This window comes from Exophiala spinifera (genome assembly GCF_000836115.1).
Source record: "Exophiala spinifera strain CBS 89968 unplaced genomic scaffold supercont1.5, whole genome shotgun sequence".
Classification (NCBI taxonomy): Eukaryota; Fungi; Ascomycota; class Eurotiomycetes; order Chaetothyriales; family Herpotrichiellaceae; genus Exophiala; species Exophiala spinifera.
Window position 1 is genome coordinate 148,948 of NW_015622517.1, and position 21,574 is coordinate 170,521.

General features: G+C 52.1%; 7 protein-coding genes and 1 non-coding gene across 8 annotated transcripts; 3 read left to right on the forward strand and 5 right to left on the reverse strand.

Moving 5' to 3' along the window:
* Positions 1-1,019: 1,019 nt before the first annotated feature.
* Positions 1,020-2,917, reverse strand: PV08_06643 (uncharacterized protein; the record flags this gene model as incomplete). Its single annotated transcript, XM_016380977.1, has 2 exons — positions 1,020-2,647; positions 2,707-2,917. The coding sequence occupies 2 exons, from the start codon at positions 2,915-2,917 to the stop codon at positions 1,020-1,022; spliced, it is 1,839 nt and encodes a 612-aa protein (XP_016234079.1).
* Positions 2,918-4,844: 1,927 nt separating this feature from the next.
* On the reverse strand, positions 4,845-7,749 carry PV08_06644 (uncharacterized protein; the record flags this gene model as incomplete). The annotated part of the gene is made up of 4 exons (XM_016380978.1): positions 4,845-5,306; positions 5,370-6,188; positions 6,255-7,553; positions 7,654-7,749. 4 exons carry the CDS (start codon positions 7,747-7,749, stop codon positions 4,845-4,847), a joined length of 2,676 nt encoding a protein of 891 aa, XP_016234080.1.
* Positions 7,750-7,814: 65 nt separating this feature from the next.
* On the reverse strand, positions 7,815-8,978 carry PV08_06645 (uncharacterized protein; the record flags this gene model as incomplete). Its single annotated transcript, XM_016380979.1, has 3 exons — positions 7,815-8,312; positions 8,367-8,406; positions 8,458-8,978. 3 exons carry the CDS (start codon positions 8,976-8,978, stop codon positions 7,815-7,817), a joined length of 1,059 nt encoding a protein of 352 aa, XP_016234081.1.
* Positions 8,979-9,455: 477 nt separating this feature from the next.
* On the forward strand, positions 9,456-10,949 carry PV08_06646 (uncharacterized protein; the record flags this gene model as incomplete). The annotated part of the gene is made up of 1 exon (XM_016380980.1): positions 9,456-10,949. The coding sequence occupies one exon, from the start codon at positions 9,456-9,458 to the stop codon at positions 10,947-10,949; it is 1,494 nt and encodes a 497-aa protein (XP_016234082.1).
* A 404-nt stretch (positions 10,950-11,353) lies between these two features.
* PV08_06647 (uncharacterized protein) lies at positions 11,354-12,262 on the forward strand (the record flags this gene model as incomplete). Its single annotated transcript, XM_016380981.1, has 2 exons — positions 11,354-11,388; positions 11,455-12,262. 2 exons carry the CDS (start codon positions 11,354-11,356, stop codon positions 12,260-12,262), a joined length of 843 nt encoding a protein of 280 aa, XP_016234083.1.
* Positions 12,263-13,139: 877 nt separating this feature from the next.
* On the reverse strand, positions 13,140-13,282 carry PV08_06648. Its single transcript has one exon. It is a non-coding gene; the product is annotated as a tRNA-Trp (tRNA).
* Positions 13,283-14,996: 1,714 nt separating this feature from the next.
* PV08_06649 (uncharacterized protein) lies at positions 14,997-15,305 on the forward strand (the record flags this gene model as incomplete). Its single annotated transcript, XM_016380982.1, has 1 exon — positions 14,997-15,305. One exon carries the CDS (start codon positions 14,997-14,999, stop codon positions 15,303-15,305), a length of 309 nt encoding a protein of 102 aa, XP_016234084.1.
* A 1,611-nt stretch (positions 15,306-16,916) lies between these two features.
* Positions 16,917-19,804, reverse strand: PV08_06650 (uncharacterized protein; the record flags this gene model as incomplete). Its single annotated transcript, XM_016380983.1, has 2 exons — positions 16,917-19,370; positions 19,427-19,804. 2 exons carry the CDS (start codon positions 19,802-19,804, stop codon positions 16,917-16,919), a joined length of 2,832 nt encoding a protein of 943 aa, XP_016234085.1.
* Positions 19,805-21,574: the final 1,770 nt, after the last annotated feature.

The following is a 21,574-nucleotide window of genomic DNA, read 5'->3' on the forward strand; positions in this document are numbered from 1 at the left end:
CGCACCAATTCCCACACAAGATGGACAGAATGATGATCTTGAAGAAGAATGAGACAGCACAACCTGGGTCCTGCTCCGGAAAAGTATAGCCACGTCGAACGCCAAGTTCAACAAATGTGCTACCGAGTCTTGAATCGATTTGACTCGGCCCCAGTCCTGTTATCGCTAGAGATGGCAAGGCAAGGCCAGGCAAGGGAAGGCAGGGCAGTACGAATATAGTGACCTCATCATGCTAGAGATGGCAAAGCAAGGCAAGGCAAGGCAAGTCAAGTCGAGGCAGCGCAGCGTAATACAATACAATACAGTACAATACAACGCAAGAACAGGATACAACGCTACACGGCGGCCCCTTGGGGGTTTCTTTCCACAGTTGGGTAATGCAGGTACCTTGGGTAGGTACTCACCGGCCTTCATGCTCCTCACACTCTAGACGGTATTTTAAACGCGGAAGGAATAGTGGAAAAGGCAATCCGAGAACGAAGGGGCACTACCTTGAACTAGCACTTCACAGTAGTATCTCCCACGGGGCACCACAATGGGTCGGTGTATTTGTGCTCTCCGGACTCAGGTCGATCATTAATTATACGTGTCCTACCTGCCCGGTGACTTTGACGGATGTTATCGTGCCGCGCTCGCTATGTTAGGTATACTTCGCTTTGTTATGCTATGCGATGCTATGCGATGCGATGCGATACTGGGCTGTGGGATATTACTGTCGTAGCACGAGTACAACGTCGTGATTCTCTCGTGCGGATTAAATATTCTAATCGTAATGATTGCAATGCTATTGCAATTCTATGCAACCCAATGCGATACCAGTGCCGATGCCGATGCCGATGCTGATGCAATGTCATAAGATGATACCCCTCGACCCCATTCCGTATCAAAAATGAAGTAAAAGAGGAGTGGTAATTACCACACTGACACGAAGACTGTATCCCGTTGTATGTGTGTGTTGTGTGGTTTTGTGTTCATGTGTTGGAATTCTCGGACGACGCCGACAAGTCCCCTCTCAAAGCTCACGAGAAGACATCTCGTCTCTTTGAAGAGACGCCAGACTCACCACTCCCAATCCCCAAAACGTCCAGGATCTTTTCGAAATCCGGAGTGCCGAATCCACTCGCGACATCCCAACCCGTCGCAGCACCGAAACCAGGACCATCGCAGCCAACGCTGGTCCCGTTGACCACGTCTGTAAACGCCGCGAATCCTTCCTGGTATAGCCACGGGTTCAGCCATCCCATGGGCGACTTCCCCTTTGCGACGAGCGCGTCGTTGACGAGCGAGAAGATGCTCGCCATGGTGGGCGCCGCGCAGCTTGTCCCGTCGACCGTGCGCACACTGGCGTTGAAAAACACAATGTACCGGTAACTCTGGGCGGAAATGTCTGGGTACGCGCGACCGGACGAGTTGTACAGACCGTTAAACTTGTCGCCGAGGGTGTCGAGGTACCGTTCGACCGCGGTATCCTGCCAGCTCGGACGGGCAAAGTAGTTGCTAAAGCCACTCCCGGAGGCGTACCCGTTGGCCGGGTCAAATGCCACTTGTTCGGGGTACCCTCTCGTGCCGCCGACCGTGGTCACGTAGGGACACGAAGCGGGGAACGCGGGCAGGAAAGTGGTAGTGTTTTTGCCGTCGTTGCTCACGCAGCTGTCGTTGCCGCCAACACCGTAGTCGCCGGAACTGAACAACAAAGAGATGCCTTGGGCTCCGAGAGCTGCGAATTGGTTGCAGACCTGCTTGGCATAGGTCTGGGGCACGGTTTGTTCGTCGTCGCCGTAGGAGGTCGAGACGACGCTGGGAAGGCTGGCCGGGTCTTGGTCGCGCATCCACAGCACCCACGTCAGGTAGGGCTCGTTGGTGTTTTCGGCGGTGAATGCGTCAGGGTCAAAGGGGGGCATGCCGCCCGTTGAGTAGGCCGTGACGGGGGTCGGGTACACAAGGCCAAGAATGGTTTCGAGATCCAAGTTACCTTCGACCCCAGCCCCCGCGGTAGCGTTGTCGACTGGGCCGCCGTCGATCGACACCTGCTTCAGTGCATAAGAGGAGTTGATGGCCTCGGGGCGGAAGTTTTGGAGGTACAGTTTGGCGTCGGATCGGTTAGAGACTTGACCGAGGTAGTTGGTGAAGCCGATCGAGTTGTTCTTGACGGACTGAGGGGTGTAGTTGACGGTGTTGTACAACGTTCTCAAACATTTGGTCGTCATGCCGGCAAAGTTGCAGACTTGGTTCAGGGAAGTCGAGTTGGCGGCAGCAGTGAGTTCAGCCAAATCTATCTCGGTCGGGATCGTCAGGACAGTTTCACCTTTGGGGTTTGCCCGGAGAAAAGCAGTCGTGGGCTGAATGGTGGTGATGTGGTCATGCAACGAGCGTGGGAGAGACCAGCTTGTGGTGCGGACGAGCTTTGTTCCATCTTCGTGTCTGTAAACTGAGTATTTGGTGTCGAGGAGCCGTTCGATCTGGGCGACAGGGAGAGTAAGTGTGATCCAGTCTCGGGCCGCGTTGAATTGGATATGAGACGAGTCAATGTCGTTCTCGGATAGCCAGTCCTGAATTGACTCCAAGGTCTCGTCAGTCGGTGAAACTAAGTCGTGGACTTGTTGCTGAGATAGATGTTGGCCGTAGCGATGGTGAGAGGGATCCGAGACTAATTGTCAGGTCAGCTTCGACCAAAGCTGCTTGGTAGTTCGGGCAGGGGAAGCTTACCTTCGAACAAATGTTGCTCGAGAAGGTCAAAGTTGCTGGGTTGTAGTCCAATGTTGAGCTTCAAGAGGTGAAATGGGTGAGGATTTCCAGCTACCGACCATTTGGGGGGTACATTGATGGACTCTTTGACGGCGTATTCGAATCGAGGGTTGAGGGGAGATGAAAGGGCAGACTGGAAGAGGGCCAGGAGGGCCAAAACGGACGTGTACATAACGAATGTAGAGCAACAGAATGAAGCAGCCCGAACGAAAGAGGTGAAGGGGAGAGGATGTGGGAGGGATGAAGCTGAAGTTGAGGTTTTGTTGCTCGAGGTACGGATACCTGCCCGCCTAATGTACTGCGTATAAACTAAGTTGCTAGCTAAGTTGCTAACTACAGCACATAGTATGACGGTAACGAATAGATGTATGGAGTGCGGATAGCGACAGTGGCAGTAACTACAAACTAGACACCTGCTAACTAACTCTAGTAATGTCACGGTTCGTATCACATTCCTGTACTGTAAATTCTTGGCCCCGTTGTTGATGTCATTGGGGCGCAGTCTGTGGACCTGGATCGTCGCTGAATATGGAGTACGGGGGATAATACGCCGTAAGTGCTCGTATCGTAAGTGCTCGTATCGTAGGTACTCGTATGTACTGTATCTCGTATGAATGTCGTATGGTGCAAGCACTGAATCCCCCAAACCCTGATCCGCACCACCATCGATCCATCATCACATTCCTTGTGTACGATTAAATGTCGCCTGAGGTGCAACTTTCTAGAAACATACAGGGGCCCAACGACGTGATACAGGTACAACTGTTGAAAACGTGTCGAGGCGGCATTTAGAGTAACATGTCCTCCAGGAAGTTCATTGGCCCAAAGACAACTCATTCATCTCCGACACATGTAACACTCGGCTGTCGATAGGCCTTCAATCAAGATCACTCTGAAGATCTGTACAGCGCGTCGCTGTATCGGAATTCAGACTGGTTCGCTTGTCGATCTTGTACGGAGCACACACACCCTTATTCATTAATCTCAGTTTCAGATGGAAGATCCATAATGGAGTCGATGGAGTCAGTACGCCCACTCCGTGCTCCATAAACCACTTCACAAGATCTTGCTTGACATATGATTTTCAGGGTCCCAGACAGCCGCATTTCATCACTTGCAGGAGTCATCTGGGGCTAAGGGCCGGGAGACATCAATCCTGCCAGAACTGCCAGAACAAAGTGTCCAAGCCACAGTACGGCGCAGCTTGTACGGAGTATTGTAGGGCAATTTCGCGCTGGATCTGGCGATCGGTGCCGCCACTTTTGAGGCTCCCTTCCCTCGATGCCACGATCCTCGATTCTTGTGCGGCATGGAGTGAACAACACCTTCGTGATTGAGATACTACATCGCCATCTTTGGCAGTCGCTGAACAGTGTCATGCTGCACAGTCGGTCGAACGGCGAGCATTATTGTCAACCTTTTCTTACCACGAGTGCAGACAGAATTTCAGTGTCTCATTCCAAGCCCGGCAGGAAACGCTGCCAATAGTCGTTTGACAATGCCCGAAGCTGCTCTACGAATGCTCTCGACTGGTCCAGACAACGATATTTGCCTTGAACTCTTTCTGACTAGTCGGTCCGACTTGCCTATTCGACTATTGTAGGGTTTATTTAGGTCTATGTTCATCGACCCTTACCACGATATGACCCTCCAAGATGCGGGTCCCCGAACGACGATTCAGCATCATCAGTACGCAGCAAGTATCAGGCTGCAGGCCCGGCCAAGGGACCATTGGGTCAGGGGCGGCGGGGGCCAAGCGCACACGGAACGAACAGATATTTGTAGCTCCCTTCCCTAGGCAGACGATGGATCTCCCCTCTGAATCTCACCTAACACATGTTTCGAAAGCCGACTCACTAGCCCTCGGCGTCGATGTTGACTTGTAGTCATTTCCTCGTACACGGATCTCGAGTCGGAGTCGGAGTCGGAGTCGTCTTTCTGCCTCCCTCTAGACCTGTGCGCGGACGATGAGCGGGTTCCGCGCAACGCCCGCCCCTGATCCGGAGCGGCCCAAGCGGCGGGCAAGACTCGGGCTAGGACCTCTCGAATGCGCTCGCCGTAATAGCCGATGGACACGGCGGTGGCCATGGTCAAAACTGTCAGCGGCAGGGCGATGGACCAAACAACCACTGGGTAGAGTTCGTCGAACGGATGTCACTTGTGTTCATCCCGAGAAAACTCGTGGCGAACGAGAGAGGGAGGAAGACGACCGTTACAATGGTGAATACCAAGATCGCTTTGCCGTGGTCGTCTTGTTCAATCTCCACACCCTCGAGGACCTCCTGCTCCAGTCTCTTGAGTTTGCGGGTGTGTCGGTCGTAGACTTGCCGGTTGCTCCTCCCAAGCGATTGGACGTGCTCCAACGCCTGCTCTTCGAGCTTATGCTGTTCGACTCGTTGGGGGGATGTCACCTTGAAGCTCGCCGGGCGCAACGTCCGGCAGAACTGGGTAATCATGTCGGATTGCTCGTTAATGATTTGTTGGACGGTTCGGATCTCTTCTCGAAAGTGGACAATGTCTTTCCGCAGTCGTCGACGAGGATGATGCTTGACCTGGAAATCCTAGACGAGATGAGTGTCAGTTCTGAATGGAGATAGTCACCCCAAGGAGAATGAATGACATACCAGTCGGCCGATATGGTCCTTGTACATCCCCAAAAGGTTCAGGCCATCCTTTGCGTTTGTTCTCTCGTAGAGGTCGCGAAGCAGCGTGAGTAACACATACGCAGGTCCCACCGCCTCATACGACGCGCTCGAAGAGTAATCACCCGCATGGCTCATGAGCATGAGATCATTTTTTGCCTTGCTCAACGATGTCTCCACGTCGGCGCCGTAGATGACGATGTTGTCCATCTGCTCCGGTTCTATCAACCTCCTCACTCTTCTGCCATTCTTTGGTGTGTCCTGATAGTTGATTCTTGCTGTAAATGCGACGTGAGCTGCGTAGATCGTGCCTGCGAGGAATTGTCGAAACGCCTGCACCAGCGACAAGGGGAGTCGGTAAGTAGAGCTGTCAAACAGCCCTGTGGATGTGACTCCTTCGCGGATATCGGCGATGAGTTGGGCCATGGCCCCCAGGTGATCGAGCATTTTCAGCATCAACCGGTGGCTATCAGCACAGGCGATGAAATCAATAACTCGATTCGCCGGCACGATGTATCGATCCAATTCGGCATCAGGCGCTGTTCCAGGCTCGAAATGCTTCTCACGCAAATGTGCACGAGCAGCATCGGGAGTCGCAAATTCTGCAAGATCGTCGCCGTCGAGCTTGCACTCGTAGCATTTCTTTTCGGACTGCACGGTGGATCTTGGAATGCGAGCGTCAACGACCTGAGAGGAATTGTTGATGAACACGGGTGTCTGTCCTTCCTCGTTGTATTGTGCCAGTCCGTCGGCGGTTATCTTGCTCCAATAAAACTGAGGTTCGCAGAGGGCACAAATATCCTAGAGCAGACAACGTCAGTCCATAAAGCGTCCAGCGAGGTGCACGCGGCGTTGAACACTACTCACCTTGAAGAAGCGGGCTCGGCTAAGCGTCAACTTTTGATGGACCTTGTCATCCGTTTCTTCGGGGTAAAAGGATATTGCGATGTACTCCCATCGGTTCATAATTTCTACCAGCGCTCTTTGCCAGGAGCAGCCTTCTGATGGGACCTCACTCAGGGGAATGGGCTCATGTAGCTCGCTCATCTTCGAGTATTCGTCTTCTATAGCCTTGAGGTCAACCGGTTCGCCTGGATCTTCTTTGTATAACTTGGCCAGGAACTTTCGACTGCGAGAATATTCGAGATCGTCAAACTTGGCTTTCTGGAAGGCAATGTCAACGTCCTTCAAGATGGTCTTGAGGTCTTTCTCTTGCTCCTTGGTCAATGGGTTCCTCTCGGCTGCTTCTCTCCCTTCTCTGACTCCGGACCTTGCGTGATCTACAGCATCGTCTGCAACATCGATGTGGCTGGATGTCCTCTTTTGAGCGGCACTTCGTCTCCCTGAGACAGTATCAATTGGCCAGAGGAAGAATGGAGGCACTCTTGGAACAATGAAACTGTCTGAGCTTCCATCTGATGCCCCGTCTGATCTTTCGTCCGATCTTTCGTCTGACCTCGCATTTGACCTCCTGTCTGAGCCGTCTTCTGAAATCTTTTGTGCATTGCCGCTGTCCTTTGACGTTTGGGAGTCGCTTCGGCTATCTACTTCGACATTGGCGGCCTCCCTTTCGGAATTTTCAGACTGCCTTTTAACAACAGGCTGGTGGCGGTAGAAGATGTCTTCGAGCTTGAGGTCTGGAAAGGTGAAATTCATGATAGTAGGGACTTGAGGTTGGAGCAGGAATCGTGGAACGCGATTAGGAGGCAGTTTGACCCCTGCCTGGTGTTGAGATTTGGCCTTGGACATGGCCAATGCAAGAGACTTGTTTCGCTCTTCATCTCCCGCAACTGGCCGCTTCTTGTCGTAGAGAATCAAGGCATTGGAGCTTCCAGTGCTCAAGTAACGTCGATCGGCAGTGTTGGATGGCGTGTCGGGTAGTTTGTCTGTCTGCTCCGTTGCCGACTCATGGAGCGATTCGTCACCACTCATCGACCGAGATCGTTTCCTCAACACAACGGAAAGCCCAGAATCAAGATCCGGCAATTGCGGGGCAGTCGACAACACACGGACCCATACATCGATGAATGTTCCACGTTGTCGAGCACAGTATGCCAACCAATCTTCGGCAGTGATTTCGTCTCCTTTTTCATCCATTATCCGGAAGCTCTCAACCGTCCCATCAGCATCCTTCTGGCACGCAATCACCACGGCACGCATCAGAGCCTGGACGGTCATTGTCAGAAAGGCAAATAACTCTGAGGTGAGTCTTCTTTTCTCGAGAGTTCCACAATCGGATATTCCAGAGTATTCTGGGTCAACTCACAAAATACGAATCACACAGTTCCAACGGGAAGTGAAACATTCTGCCCTGAGGATCCTTGATCCGCACCCGCCGCTGTTGGATGCCGTTGTCCGACATGTTTAGTCTCGTTGGTCGCAATGAGGGTTTACATATGTCACTGAATTGCTCCAAACACACAGTGATCAGAGTTCCTTAGCAGACCATGCACCTTGTGAGCTTCCGTCTGAGGTTGAGCGGGACCAATTGAGACGGACCATATAAGGGAGTGTGCTCAAGTAAAATTGGCACTCACCCGAGCTTGTGAGAAGCGCCCAAAACATTGGTACATGCACCCGTCGAGCGGGATAGGCTTTGCGGATCGAATAGTTTAGCTGTTGGCGGTCTGGCTCGATGGCCGCCTCGAGAGGATACTGATATTGAACCAGTGACTGCGTGAATGAGTACTGTTGATCCAGAGGTCTCCTGATCTCGCTCTCCTGTGTCGACAGGTATGGCATGTTCAGAAAAGTGACCCACTTGGTCTCGTCTCTACCTTTCTCGCCATCCGCTCGTCGCACCACTGGAGCCAACCGTCTGCTGGGAGTGTTGTTTGGCTCAAATTTCTGCTTAATCTGGCGAAGCAGTTTCGTGGCCAAAGCAATTTCGTCTTCATCAAGTTCTGGTAGACGAGATAGAAATAGCTAGAGTTCGTAAGACAGCAGGCTCATCAGCATCCATATCCAAGCGATACATACTTGAAACGAGTCCAAGCTCAGCACTCTGGTCTGTCCGTGTCTGCGAGGAGTTAGTGTCCATGTCTGACAAGGACAACGAACGAAGGCGTACATCCAACGAAACTGACTGTCTAGAGCATTGGAGACCGCATCAAAATAATCAAACGCAACCCCGGGGCAGTCCTCTCGATCCCAGTGTTGTCGGGCACTCATAACGCTCGCTCTTGTCAACGACCCAAACTTGTATCGTCGTCGAAGGTCATTGTAATCCTCCAACAGCTCGCCAGTGTTTCGGAAAGTCATGGTCGGCATTCGAAACGTCTCTTCATCCTCCAAGTTGACTTCAAGATTGAGGAGATTATTGTCGTCATCCCTGGGCCTCGAGTAACCATCACCGCGGTAAGGCCTTGAAGGTCTGAGGGTCCCTCGGTCAATGAGAGGTTTCGGCGCCTTCAAGTCGCGTGTGTGTTGGAAAAGCTCTTCTAGAAGATCATCGTCGATATACTTCTTGATGACCAAATATTCCCTATCCTCGTCGAACCATTCCCAGGGCAAATTATATGCATCAAGTGTCTCGGGCAGAAGGTGTTTCTTGTTGACCCTGATGTAGGTCGGCCTGCCATCTGGAGCCATCTGAACATGCAAAGCTCAGAAAGTTGTACTTCTATCTGAAGTGAAATGATTTGGGCGTTAAGGTTGAGAAGCTCCACTTGAAGAGCGTGAGGCTGGCGATCAATTGCGGAGTGTGCGGATTCTGGCTTCAACCGCGGAATCCTGTCGAGCGTCTGTCACTGAGGCCGTATACAAATCAGTTGGATGATGAGGTCGTTGAACGACATGATCAGGCGAGATCCAGAAGTCCAGACGACGATGGAAAGGGGCTCGGTAGATGCGCCACCGCTGAGCCCCAAGGAACCTCGTACCTCAACGCCAAGTCCCGGGAGAAGCGCGTTATCAACGACGACTACAGTAATTCAACGGACATCTTCTTCGCAGCCAATTCTATCCGTCAACCATGACTAGCTAACGCGCATTTGCTCTTGCAGTGTTCTCCTTCGGATACTCAAATATTGTCCTCCCTTAGGAGACACAGTGAATGCCACAGATATCATGACGATCGTCAGGGCCCGCCCGACCGAGGCTCTCAACCTAAGCGTCGTAAAGCCTCTTCTTCGGGCCTACGCTTTAGGGTACATCACAGTCACTGGACCCAGGCTACTTGTTCTCCTCAGGAATCTCAAACAGGGAAACGTCTCTGCGCACGAGCAGCTAGCCAATCTGTGTAGGATCCTCAAAACATCCACAGAGTTCAACCGCTTCCCGTCGGCCGTGGCCGTTATCGTCGGAGGCGCAACAGCTCTTCCACGCTTTGTTCACATATGTCTCCAGTGGCTTCTCTCCACCAGGTGGTCCTCAGGCCACAGTCGAGCATCCAGCACCAAGTTCGCGACCCAGATCCAGTTTCTATGTTCACTAGTATCGGCCTGGGTGGCCTTTGACCTCCTCAACCGAGATGAAAGCTGGGTTCGAAAGCGAGCAAAATCGCGTACCGACGCGAGCGACGTCAACATCCTCGAGTCACCCAATCAGCACCGTCTCCCACCACCTTCATATCACCCACATTACTCCGGTAAGACGATCGACTTCACGCTCTTCGCATTCAGCCGGGCACTAGACATCGCAGTCATCACGGCGTGGACGCGAACTCGGTCAAGACCATGGCACCCGGAGCACCGACATCCGAGACTTGCCTCTACGGTACGCAAATTGATGGACCCAGCCGTATTCGCGACGTCGGCCGCTGTGATAATGTGGTCGTGGTTCTACTCCCCGGAGCGCCTGCCGCGGGAATACAACCGGTGGATCTCGCGGGCCGCCGCCATCGACCCGCGCATCATCCAGGCTCTCCGGCTCGCGCGAAGAGGCGAATTCGTATACGGCCACCAAGACACGGGCAGAGCGCCGCCGCTTCTCCTCCAAAGCCTCTGCCGCGAGCTGGGCCTACCAGAGATCTGGGGAGACCCTGCCCGAACCGTCCCCGTTCCCTGCGAGCTGTACCACTGCGGAACCGGTGCGAGCTGCGAAAGACACGCCGTGTCGCGGTTCTGGCGAAGTTGGAAGTTCGCAATGGGAGTCTACGTGCCGCTGCAGCTTCTCGCGCGGTTCCACCATCCTACGCTCAGCGCGGCGTTGAAGGCCGTGAAGGCCGCGGCTAGGTCGTCTTCGTTCCTGGCTGCGTTCGTCGCACTGTTTTACTACGCCGTCTGTCTGGCCAGGACACGCCTGGGGCCAAAGGTGTTTTCGTACCGTACCATATCTCCACAGATGTGGGATTCGGGCCTCTGCATTCTGGCAGGGTGCCTTGCGTGCGGATGGTCCATACTCTTGGAAAAGCCGAGCCGGCGACAAGAGATCGCTTTCTTTGTCGCACCGAGGGCCCTTGCTACAGTCCTGCCTAGAGTGTACGACAAGAAATACCAGAGGCGAGAGCAGGCCGTGTTTGCTACGAGCGTTGCAGTGGTATTGACGGCATTAAAGACCGGTAATGGCCGCAGCGTCAGGGGAGTGTTGGGGAGACTTTTGAATCACGTTATGAAAGAATGAGCTAAAGATTTTAATTTCTGGCACTGTGCAATTATTTAAAGAGCCTCCAAGCAACCCGTCAATGGCCATGAAGTCGGTGATTTGGGACGTTATTGTTTCAGTAGAGAAAGAACAGGTAGGGAACTGCACAAGGAGGCGTAATGTGTTGAAGTATTGCCAATTGCACCTGGAGACAAAATACTCGACAGTAGTACTTAATCACGTGCTAGCTCAGCAAAGTCTTGACATTTACAGCTCGATTGAACATTCCGACTTCAGGTTCAGTTGAGCGTCGCAGTACCGAAACCGTAGGACAACGTTGTCGTTCTGACCACAACGACGGATCAGGGCTTCTCGGACGCCTCCACCACATTTCCAAGATGTGTCGTATCTGCGGGCGCGTGATTAAATGCATATTCGACTCCATGCCCTCAAGGGCGCCGTCGGGCACTCCAGTCAGGTAAAGAATTCGCGCTACCTTTCTACTGTCAAATGTCTGTCGGGAACGACTAACATAACCGCTCAGAATACTTCGCCAACCTCAGCAATCTCGCTCACACCACGTCTCATCCCGTAGCCTCCTCCAGAGCGCACTCGACATCTCTCCGAAACAAACCCAACCCGCAACATTTCTTCTCCCCTTCCGCTCCCGTGGCCTTCACCAAGCAGCGACCCAACAATCCGCCAGTCCAGCTCACGATTTCCACAATACTCAAGCTGAAATCCCTCCCTCCAGCTATCTCCAAACAGCTACATCTGCATCCTCTCCGACGTCGCACTCTGCAACATCCATATCCGCACCTTCGTCGACGACGAACTCTCTCAGTCGGCCCCTAGTTCTCTCGTCGTCTCTACAATCCCTCCTCCCTCGTCTAGCGGACCAGAAGCCACACTACGTCATCTCGCACATTCACAAGTTTCCCTATATGCTCACGGAAGGCGACGTGCTCCGCCTCCCATTCCACATGCACGGTGTGTCCCCAGGTGACATCCTGCGCTTCAACCGCGCATCCATATTGGGATCGCGCGACTACACGCTCAAAGCTGGCGCTAAGAATACCGAATCCTACGATGCCAAGCGAACAGGCGAGCCGCAATATATCGACGAACGACTTTTCGAGTGCCGTGTACGTGTGATGGGATTGGAAACCAACCCGATGATGGATAAGGAGAAGAAGAAGCGAAGAAATAGGCATCGAAAGGTCGTGCACAGCAAGCACAAGTACACTGTACTTAGGGTCATGCAGATCAAGGTAAAGAGTTTGGAAGAATTGAAATCGGAAAAGGGTATGCTGGTTCTTGAAGGGGCAGAAGCACAAGAAGCTACTGCTTGATTTTGCAAGGCCTAGGGTGTGAAAGTGAGGGCGTTTCGCTATAAAAAGCAAGCGTGTGATGGGCCAAGTCTTGTCAAAAGGCATGAGTGAACATCGACAGCAATGTACGAAGATCGACTATGCTCTGGAAATTTGGAACAGAGAGTCAATCAATTGTGTATTCTATGGTAGCAAAGTTGATTCGGTGTGTTTGTATCCTGTAGATCCGGGTTCTTACGGAGTGCTACTGAACATTGTACCCGTATCGTTGGCATGAAGTATTCAGCTGGTGTGTATTGATATCTTGGAGAGTATCCGTATCTCAACCGCTCCCCAACTCAGACTACCACAGGGGTCGCTATCCTTCCCACTCATCCATCACTCTTACCTCCGGGTTGAACTCCCCCACTACCTTCAAAGCCTCACAGTCTTGATCAGAAGAACAACTCCATCGTTGCTCACATGCCACGGAAGAGATCTTCTGTCGCGGGTGTAGTCTAGCCGGTCCGCCCCCGCCAGCCAGCCAGGCGTCACATCTCACTGCTGACACGAGATACAATGGCTCTGAATCATACAGCCCACACCAGTGAGCCGAATACGAAATTTGCCAATGAATTTAGCATTACGCAGTCCTGCTTTTGGACTCTGTTTCCCCACAAATTCTGATTTCAGCTACGCCCCCCGACCCCTGGCATGAGCACAACATCTTTCCGCACGGCCCTACCTCTATTACTCGAGAACGAAAAACCTAATTTCCATTTATAGTTCGATCCTAGAGGGTGACGGAAGGGCCGCTCTTTAATCCATCTCACAAAAAGGGGAATTTACTTATTTACTCCTCACGGTGTTGAAAAATCCGAACGATAATGGGAAACAAAAAAGTAGGGAGAAAAAAAAATGGTCACTACGAGGGTCGAACTCGCGACCTTGGCGTAAACAGTTTTCAACGCTATTAGCACCACGCTGTTTAGGAATTAGTTTAATGTGCTGAACATCTCGAAGACTGGAAATTGTACCTCTAACCAACTGAGCTAAGCGACCTGTTCGAATGTGATGATTAAACGTGTGACTTTAAATGATACAGCAAAATTTTGTTCTGACGGGGGACTGTTTTGTGACGTCATGATATCTCCACCGTCCTAGATGCTTTGGTCCGTCTACATCTCCCTTCAAGTTCAGCGGCAGCCTGAGGCCGTTCTTTGAGGTCACGATCATACCTCTCAGGGACGCTATGATGGCTCTTCAGCTGTCTCGTATTGCTGCTCATACATCAATAACACTTCCTAGGTACTTGCTCATCACTCATGCCGCACGAGCCCAATCGGAGGACGGTTTGCCAAAGGGTGTCAAGCTGAGCTGAATGATGTTTCGATTGGTCATGCTGCAGGAGTCCCACGGCATGAGACTCAGGTGATGACGAGCCACTTGGTACCCTGTAAGTACGAAACGAGAACCAATTGGATGAAAAGCAAAAAGTCTGTCATGCACAGGATGAGAAGCAAGCGAGCCTCCGTCCATTCACAAGGGTCTACATACGTGAGTTGCAAAAAAGAGCAAATCCAAAGCCGTTCGACATTGGCTATCCATTCGACTTTGGAATCTCTGACACGCGTCGTTTGTCGTACCCGGACAGCCGTCCACTTCTCAAGTTCTCACACGTCAAGCTCAAGGATGGAAATCAAGATATCTATCCTGGACCTTTTGCACGAGGGAGACTGACAGTCGTCGTGTCACGACACTTTTCAGACCAATGAGAATGAGAGATATATTTTCTGCTGGTTCTGCTATTTTCTACAAAGGTGACAACCAATCCTCAAATCCTTGTTTTGGCGTCCAGCCAAGAAGAAGAAGATACGGGTATCCAATCTGCTTACGCTGCTGCTGCTGCTGCTGTTGCTTGCTTAGCTGTGAGCTGGCTCTTTTAATCCTGGCACGTCTTCCCCAGCTCGTGACCACATCAGATACGAAGACGGATTTTCTGTCTCATATGCTGCTGGTCGATGGTCAGAAGCACGCAATTGTATCTATCCATGGGCTGATTCATGCGGTGAGACCAGCTTTTCTTTGGGGGGACCTTGCAAGTTATTTGTGGGCAGCAGCTGAAGGTTTATTCTCATTGTTACAAATGAAAATGCCGTGCCGTGCCTTGCCATGCTTCGCCATGCATGCATGCGTACATTGGATCCAGTCAGTGAGATCCAACCGTGGTCCTTCAACGGGATCATCCTCACATTTGTGACAAAGCTGTGATTTATGCTGTTTTTGCGTTTTTCAGCTTCTGACCCTCCCCGACAGGCTTGGTTGTTGCTTACATGCTTTGCGTTGGTTTGCTTGCTTCCTTGCTCGCTTGGCTCTTCAGAGGGCACCGGTCAGCCTGACCTGGCCTCCTTACTGTGCACAGTGTGCGTGATCTGAAATCAGAAAGGTATAAAGTAAAGTCCTGATCCTGTCCATGAGTCTCGAGTCAGTCAGAGTATTCTCCTCTTCTTTCCTCACCAGATTTCAAGAAAGGTACTCTCCCCTTTCCTCAATCTCTCTCTGTCTCTCTCTCTCTCTCTGTGTGTGTGTACACTGACGGCCAAACCACCAACTTCCTACTGCACACAGAACTAACATCATACACAGTGCACCCCATCCAGAGGCTACAGAGTACACACCATTTCACCACGACCTACAACTTACAACCTCCAGACACCACCACTCGTCGTAACAAGTTACACGACTTACAGACCAAACAATTTCTCGACCCCAAAAAATGTCCCCTTCGGTTTCCATCCACGTCGAAGACCGCATCTCGGGCAAAAACGCCAACGCCAACGTCCCCGTCAACGGCCACAAGGAGACCTTTGGCAGCCTCTTCCGGAACACGCCTTTCGGGAGCCAAGTCCTCGCCAACGCCATCCTCGTGCAGACCCCGGGCACGGCACAGGGCGTCAAGATTGTCGTGTTCGACGCGCACGGGAACCAACAGGCCGTGTTGGACGACAATGGCACGCCGTTTGTGATTGGGACTGCGTCGACCACCGATATCACAAATTGGACCATCAGTGCCACCAGGCAGTGAGAGTCACCACCAGACAGACAATAAAAAGGTCTGAAATCTGTCAAACCCCACCAAAAAAAAAGGGTGCAGTGATCTGGAAAGAAGCCAAAAACAGAGGTGCTGATGTCTGAAATCTGAAATCTGGGAGAAAGTTTGGGAACACAGTCTGGAAGAAGTCAGAAAAGTGTCTCAGAGAAGTCGGGAACAAAGTCTTTCTTTCTTGTTCTTGTCTTGTCGTGTACTCTGGCTTCTGGCTTCTGGCCGTTGTTGACTATATCAATGTGATTGATATAATGAAAGAAAAACAAAATTAACCGATGTGAAATGAGGTCCTCCAGTAGTAAAAGAACTGACATGAAGCGTCTGTCCTCCGCCGGTTATAAATCTGATATGAAGTGCAGTCCTTTCAGTACCAAGTAATATTATAAGGCACGGAAGTCGTCTTCGTAGCTCGGTCCAGAATAAGTACTGCGGTGGGACATTGATAGCATCCACCAAAGATTGATTCGAGGATCCGAAGACTCCAACGGAAGGTTCAATTTGCTCCCGCGCACCGTACTCTGTCTGTTTTGATTTGTGTCTGTATCGATCACTGAGTCTTACAGAACATGTTCAGTAGAGCCAAGGTGGTACATATATGTGTACGTACGTAGAACTGTGGTCAGCGTGGAGGTGTGAAGTGTAAAAAAACGGTGAAAAAGTGTGCAAGAGTGAACCTATGTCAGGGCGCGCTCTGTCACCCTAAGTACAATAAATAAATCATGATATGTGTGTATTGTGTATTACAAACTCCCGAATATACACACGAGGTGTACACGAAAGTACAGGCATGTAATCTTTGGCTGTCGGTCGACACAACAGACAATATTTTAGAGATTAGAATTAGAACACTGAGTACCCAGCACCTGAGTACCTACACAGTACCTATTAACCTGTGTATGTAACCACTCATCGCGCAGTGTTCGAATTTGTTCGCATCTGCGTCTGTCTCATGCATCTGCACCTGGATCCCGCAGCAAAGAGCAACTTATCATCGAACACACCATCAACATCAACGACGATAACAACAACATGACAAAAATTAGAAAGAAAAAAAAAGGTGATGAATGCAAAACCAGAATGAGCTCAAGACAGAGACGTACGACACCACAAACAGGATCAAGAACAAGAAAAACAAAAAGTGCTCTCCCCTTTTTTCACATGACAACACCCACTCACACTAACTAATACTCGTAACGATGGCCATAAAAACCATACAACCAAACAAGCAAGTGTCACCTCTCGACTCTCATGAAGGAAACAAGACACAAAGCAAAACCCTCGGCATACACTCCGAAGGTAGGAAACCATACACAAAAAGGAGAATAACCTCGTAGCAGCTGAAACTGACATGATAATCTCACACAAACAAACAAGGCTTTTTGAATCCTCCGCACCCATCACCGTGTTAATTAGGTACCTTCTTTGAACTCGAGTTTTCCATCCTCCTCTTCTTCCTCTTCCTCCTCGCTCTCATGACCGAACAATACTCGTTACAACTGTTTTTGCGCAATCCGATGCGTGTCGATCGCCCCTTGACCTGAAATCACTAATAACGAAAACACCAACCCAAATCATAACCACCTACACACATCACCTCCCTCGTCTCAGTAATCGACCCGTAATACTTCGTCTGGTCTCTCTTTCAACCTTTTCTTCTCTCACATCTTTCTCATCCTTGTCTTCATTCTCCTTGTCAGCTCTTCCCTCATTACTATTAAGATTATTGTCGCCATCCCGGTCGACGCTCTTTCGTACAACACTGCTGCGTCTACTCCCGCGTCTTGTTGGCGTGGTGACGTTCGAACCCGCAGCTTGAACACTCCGAGTCGTCATAACAGGCGATTGGAAAGGTCCATTGGTACTAGGCGCGTTACGCTTTGCTGCACCTGCCTCCTTGCCCGTCTCACCATCCACAACAATCGTCTCTGACTGGTCCTCTAAATCTGCCTCCTCTGGTGCTTGAGAGGACACCCCAGGTTCAGACTTGGGAACGGGTTCGCCGTCGGGTCCAGAAGGCGCAACCTTGGGCACGGAAGAAACCTCGGCCGCAGGTGTTGCCTGTTTGTCATCTCCCACAACGGTGCCATTGGAAATTTCCGTTGGCTTCTCGTTTCCATTCTCCTTCTGAAGCTGCTGGTCCACATCGGTCATTTGCACATCGGGATCGGCGGTTGCGGCGCCGGGTGCTGGTCCGTTAGGTTTTGCAGGAAGGGCATCTGAAGGAGCGATTTCTTTATGTGCCGGCAGGTCCTTGTTGGCGTCTGCAGGAACTTCGGCGGCTTGAGGAGCTTCAGTTGTAGTCGGGATGGTTGGAGCTAAACTCGAGGCCGAGGGTACCGGAGAAGCGTCAATGTTGGAGGCAGCTTTGGATGTATCAGCGACAGAGATTGTGTTGCTTGACTTTGGTGGTGGAGGTAGAGTGTTCAGAGGCGGAGACTTGTTCTGAATACCATTCGCCAAATTAGATCCAGCCTGCTGATGATGATGGCCAAGTGGAGGTGGCTGTGAGCTTTTGACGGCCGCCTCGCTTGCTCCAAAGTCACCTTGCAACCTCTTTGGCTCGAGGTCTGCGTGAAGTGGTGGTAATCCACCGGGGAAAGGATTCCGATACCAATTACTACTCGAAGAATAGGTATTCATCGGGCTCGCAGTTGTGGTTTGTGATGGAGGCCTCCGCGACTCCTCCGTGGTTGCTTCTCTTGAGAATCCATTCATGCTGACAGTCGGGCTTTGCTTGATGTCGTCGCTCAGTGCAGGACTCTCTGCGGGGCTGGGCCTGTAACCTGCCGGTCTCGCATCTGGATCGTATACCCCAGGAGTGTCTTTGCGGACATATGGTCTCGTCTCCAGACCCGTGGCCTCTTTCGTCTTGACCTTGATCTTGTGGTTCTTGGGGTCTGCCATGGTGCCCGCCGAGCCGTTTCCGTGTTCACGCTCATAGTCCTCAACTTCCTTGACGGGTATACCATAACGCTCCAGAGCTTTATCCAGGCTTCCGATGGTCCCCTTGGGTTGCGAATGGTTCTTCACAATGTGGCATTGCAGGCCATGGACAGTGCGCCAATCGATCCGAGAGCAGTTGTCGTGGTTGCAACGAAGATACATCTCCACAGCTGCGCTGGTCGGATTTTCAGCCGTGCCTCCAGGCCCGTAAGAGGTCCAGATTCCTCGATTTAGACTGTCGACCCTCTCACAGTGGTGATGTCTATTGGCAAAAGCTTCGGACATTTGGTATGGGTGAGTCGTCGAGGGCGTACGCTTACTTCCACTATTTGAAGTGCCCGGGGACGGAACACCTGTTGGAGTATGTCCGTACTGTTGAAACCGATCCTTATCCAGACCACCGTTCGGGTGAGAACCGATTGGGGTTCTATTTACGTCGCCTTCGGTTTGCGGTCGAGTCATTGGAGTGTGCGCAGCGGGCGGTGTGCTAGTCGGTCGTGCATTGATCGAGGCAAATCCAGACGGAGGGGCGTTGATCGAGGCGAAGCCGGAACCCGTATTGGTAGGCGGTGGGCGGGTGTCATAGCTCGACGATGTCTGCCGGGGCGGCTGGGTATTCGTACTGGACCCAGGGGTCAAGGGAGACTGGGCATTTCCGGATGGTCTTGGACGAGGAGAAGTGGCCCGACCCAAAATCCCCAGAGGTCGATCATGGCTAGGCGGGGCTGGTGCTGGATCAGGAAGTCTGTTTGTCCCCGTGGTGGGTGACTGCCCATTTGGTGAGGAAGAATAAGATCCATGTTGATACGGCCTGGAGAACGCCGAATTCGGATCGCGGTAAAACGAGTATGGCGGACCAGGCAAGCTGGACTTGGTACTCGAGCCTGGCATGTTGGATTGAGGCGACGGTCGTGATTGTGCCGAGTTGACCGAATCGGGCTGGCCAGGGGGACCAACCTGATGTCTCTTGGCCGGTGGTGGGATGGTGGACAAGGAGGCCGGAGGGGACATTGATGGTCCTGAAACGCTTCTTGTGCTCGCTTTGGGTGATTCATCGAGGGGGAGGCCTCGCTTGAGCCGCTTCAATCGTCTACGGAGGTTCTAGTTTATTGTCAGTACCAGAGTTGCGTGCGTGAAAGACATGACCGTAAACGCACAGTTTCCTCCTCGTCCAGATCATGTTCAAAGAATTGGGTGAAGGCCGCATCTTCGCGCTTACGTCGCGCGGCGATCCTGGCGTCTCGACGTTTGCGAGCCTCGGTGATGGCGAGCCATTTCTTGTCCTGAGCTTCTCGCTTGCGCCGAATCTTGTCATCCTTGCGCTGGCGTTTGGCCTTGAGCAGACTGTACTTCTTCTCGTTGTTGGTTTCGACCCGACTCAATTCGTCCAGTCGTGCCTGAACGGCGTCGGCTGATTCCAACGCATGCTTCGAAGGAGGTGCTGGAAGCGGAATGGGCGCCGTCAAAGGACTAGCATATCTGTATTCATCTCCTCCGCCGACCGAAACATCGCTGTCGGAAGATTCGGGATCCATGACATCGGCGCGCGTCGTGGTCGGCGACCGATGTGCTGGCTGGAAAGACCTCAAGGGGTTGTAAGAGGTTTCCCAAGTGGCGCGGGGCCGCTAGACTCGAATGATTAGTGACGAAACATGATGAAACCCAAGAGGCAAATGAAGGCTGGCGGGCTAAGCGAGGTTGGGAGAGGAGAGACACGGAGTCCATAGTAATCAGGGAGCGTGACAAAGCCAAAAAAAAATAAGACCACACGACCAGTGGGTGGCAAAGTGCGGTACGGAGTACGGAGTATAGGCGCCGGATATCCAGATGTGATGAGGTGATGGAAAGGAAATCTCGGTGGGATAAAAGGCTGATAACGAGAATTGATAGGTATGTTCAGGCGTGGCAGGCGTACAGTAGTGGTGAGTAGTGTAGAGATAGACGGAAGCGGGAGTGGCCGGATCAGGTAAGGATTGGAGCAAATCTCAGCGTGTCGCAGTGTGTCCGGATGGGGGCGAGGGACGGCGGCGAATTGGAGCAGAGAGAATTACTGAAGGTGTGTGTGTGGTGTCGGGAGTGTGTTGTTCGTCTGAGCAAGCCATGCACTGTGTCCCTTCTAGACGAAGCAGCAGCAGTAAGTAGGTTGGTGTTTTGGTGGCGGCCATGCTCTGCTGCGCTCTGCTGTACTGGAGATGTGTTGTGAAGATGTGTTGTGAGCGCCCCGGGGAGTGGAAGTGGTGGGCCAGTGCAGGGCATAGAAGGGATCTTCCAGGCGCCAAGCTGGCCATCGGACTGTCCAGAGGAGCCGAGAATGTGGAGGCCTCTGCGCTTAACCAACCCGTCCTAACGCAGGCCGGACAAGCGAGAAATCACCATCTAGGCTCACTAGGCCCAAGTGTTCCCTGTCGGCGCCTCGGTAATTTTCACAGTATTATTCACTGGGGACTCTCTCTTCTGTAGAGAGGGCATGAGTGGTTCACAGAGCGGTGACAGCTGGGTTCCCTTTCGCAGAGCTTGTCGTACGTGTTTGTGTTTCTTGTCGCCTCGAGTTGGACACTGGGAATGCAGGGGTGTACACGGTGCAGCGTCGCTCAATGCGAGATCTGTTCTCCTCTGGCATTGGGGGCGAGATGGGCAGCGAGAAGGGGGGCCTGGAGTACGGAGCAGGGCAAGAAATTCTAGACATACCTCTGGCGCTAGATCCGACACCTTGCGCAGGTGATCGGAAGTCTGTCGTGAGAACATGACGAATGCGGTCTCAGGGCGTATACATCAGATGGGAAGACAGGTGGCGTGGTGAGCATCCAGACAGGAAAGATGACAAAGTGAGGACGAGAACGAGGGCTGGAATCGAAGAGTGACAGACTCAATGCCAGGTGCCCGGGAGGAGCAGAAAATAGCAGAGAGAAGAGAGTTTGGGAAAGAAGAGGGAGGAATAAAAGATGGTGATGAACAGCCACCAGCTAGAGGTACGCAGGAGGCAAAGTCAAAGTCTAAACGGGCAGGGCCAGGTGACGGGCAGCGAGTGAGGATGGAGGGATGGGAAGGATAGCGTAGAGACGAGGACGAGGAGGAGGAGGAGGAGAAGGAGGAGGAGAATAACAGAATGGGGCCCAGATAGTGTTAGCCGGGACGTAGAGGGCTATGGTGAGGAATAAAAAAAGGATAAAGGTTTCGAATGAAAAGGTGACAAAGGCGGGTTCTCGCTTGCTGAATTGTGGCACTCGACGTGGCCTGGGCCAATGATGAATACGCAAGCCATAGACAATTTGACGAGATTGATCGACTGGTGAAGGATACCGAGA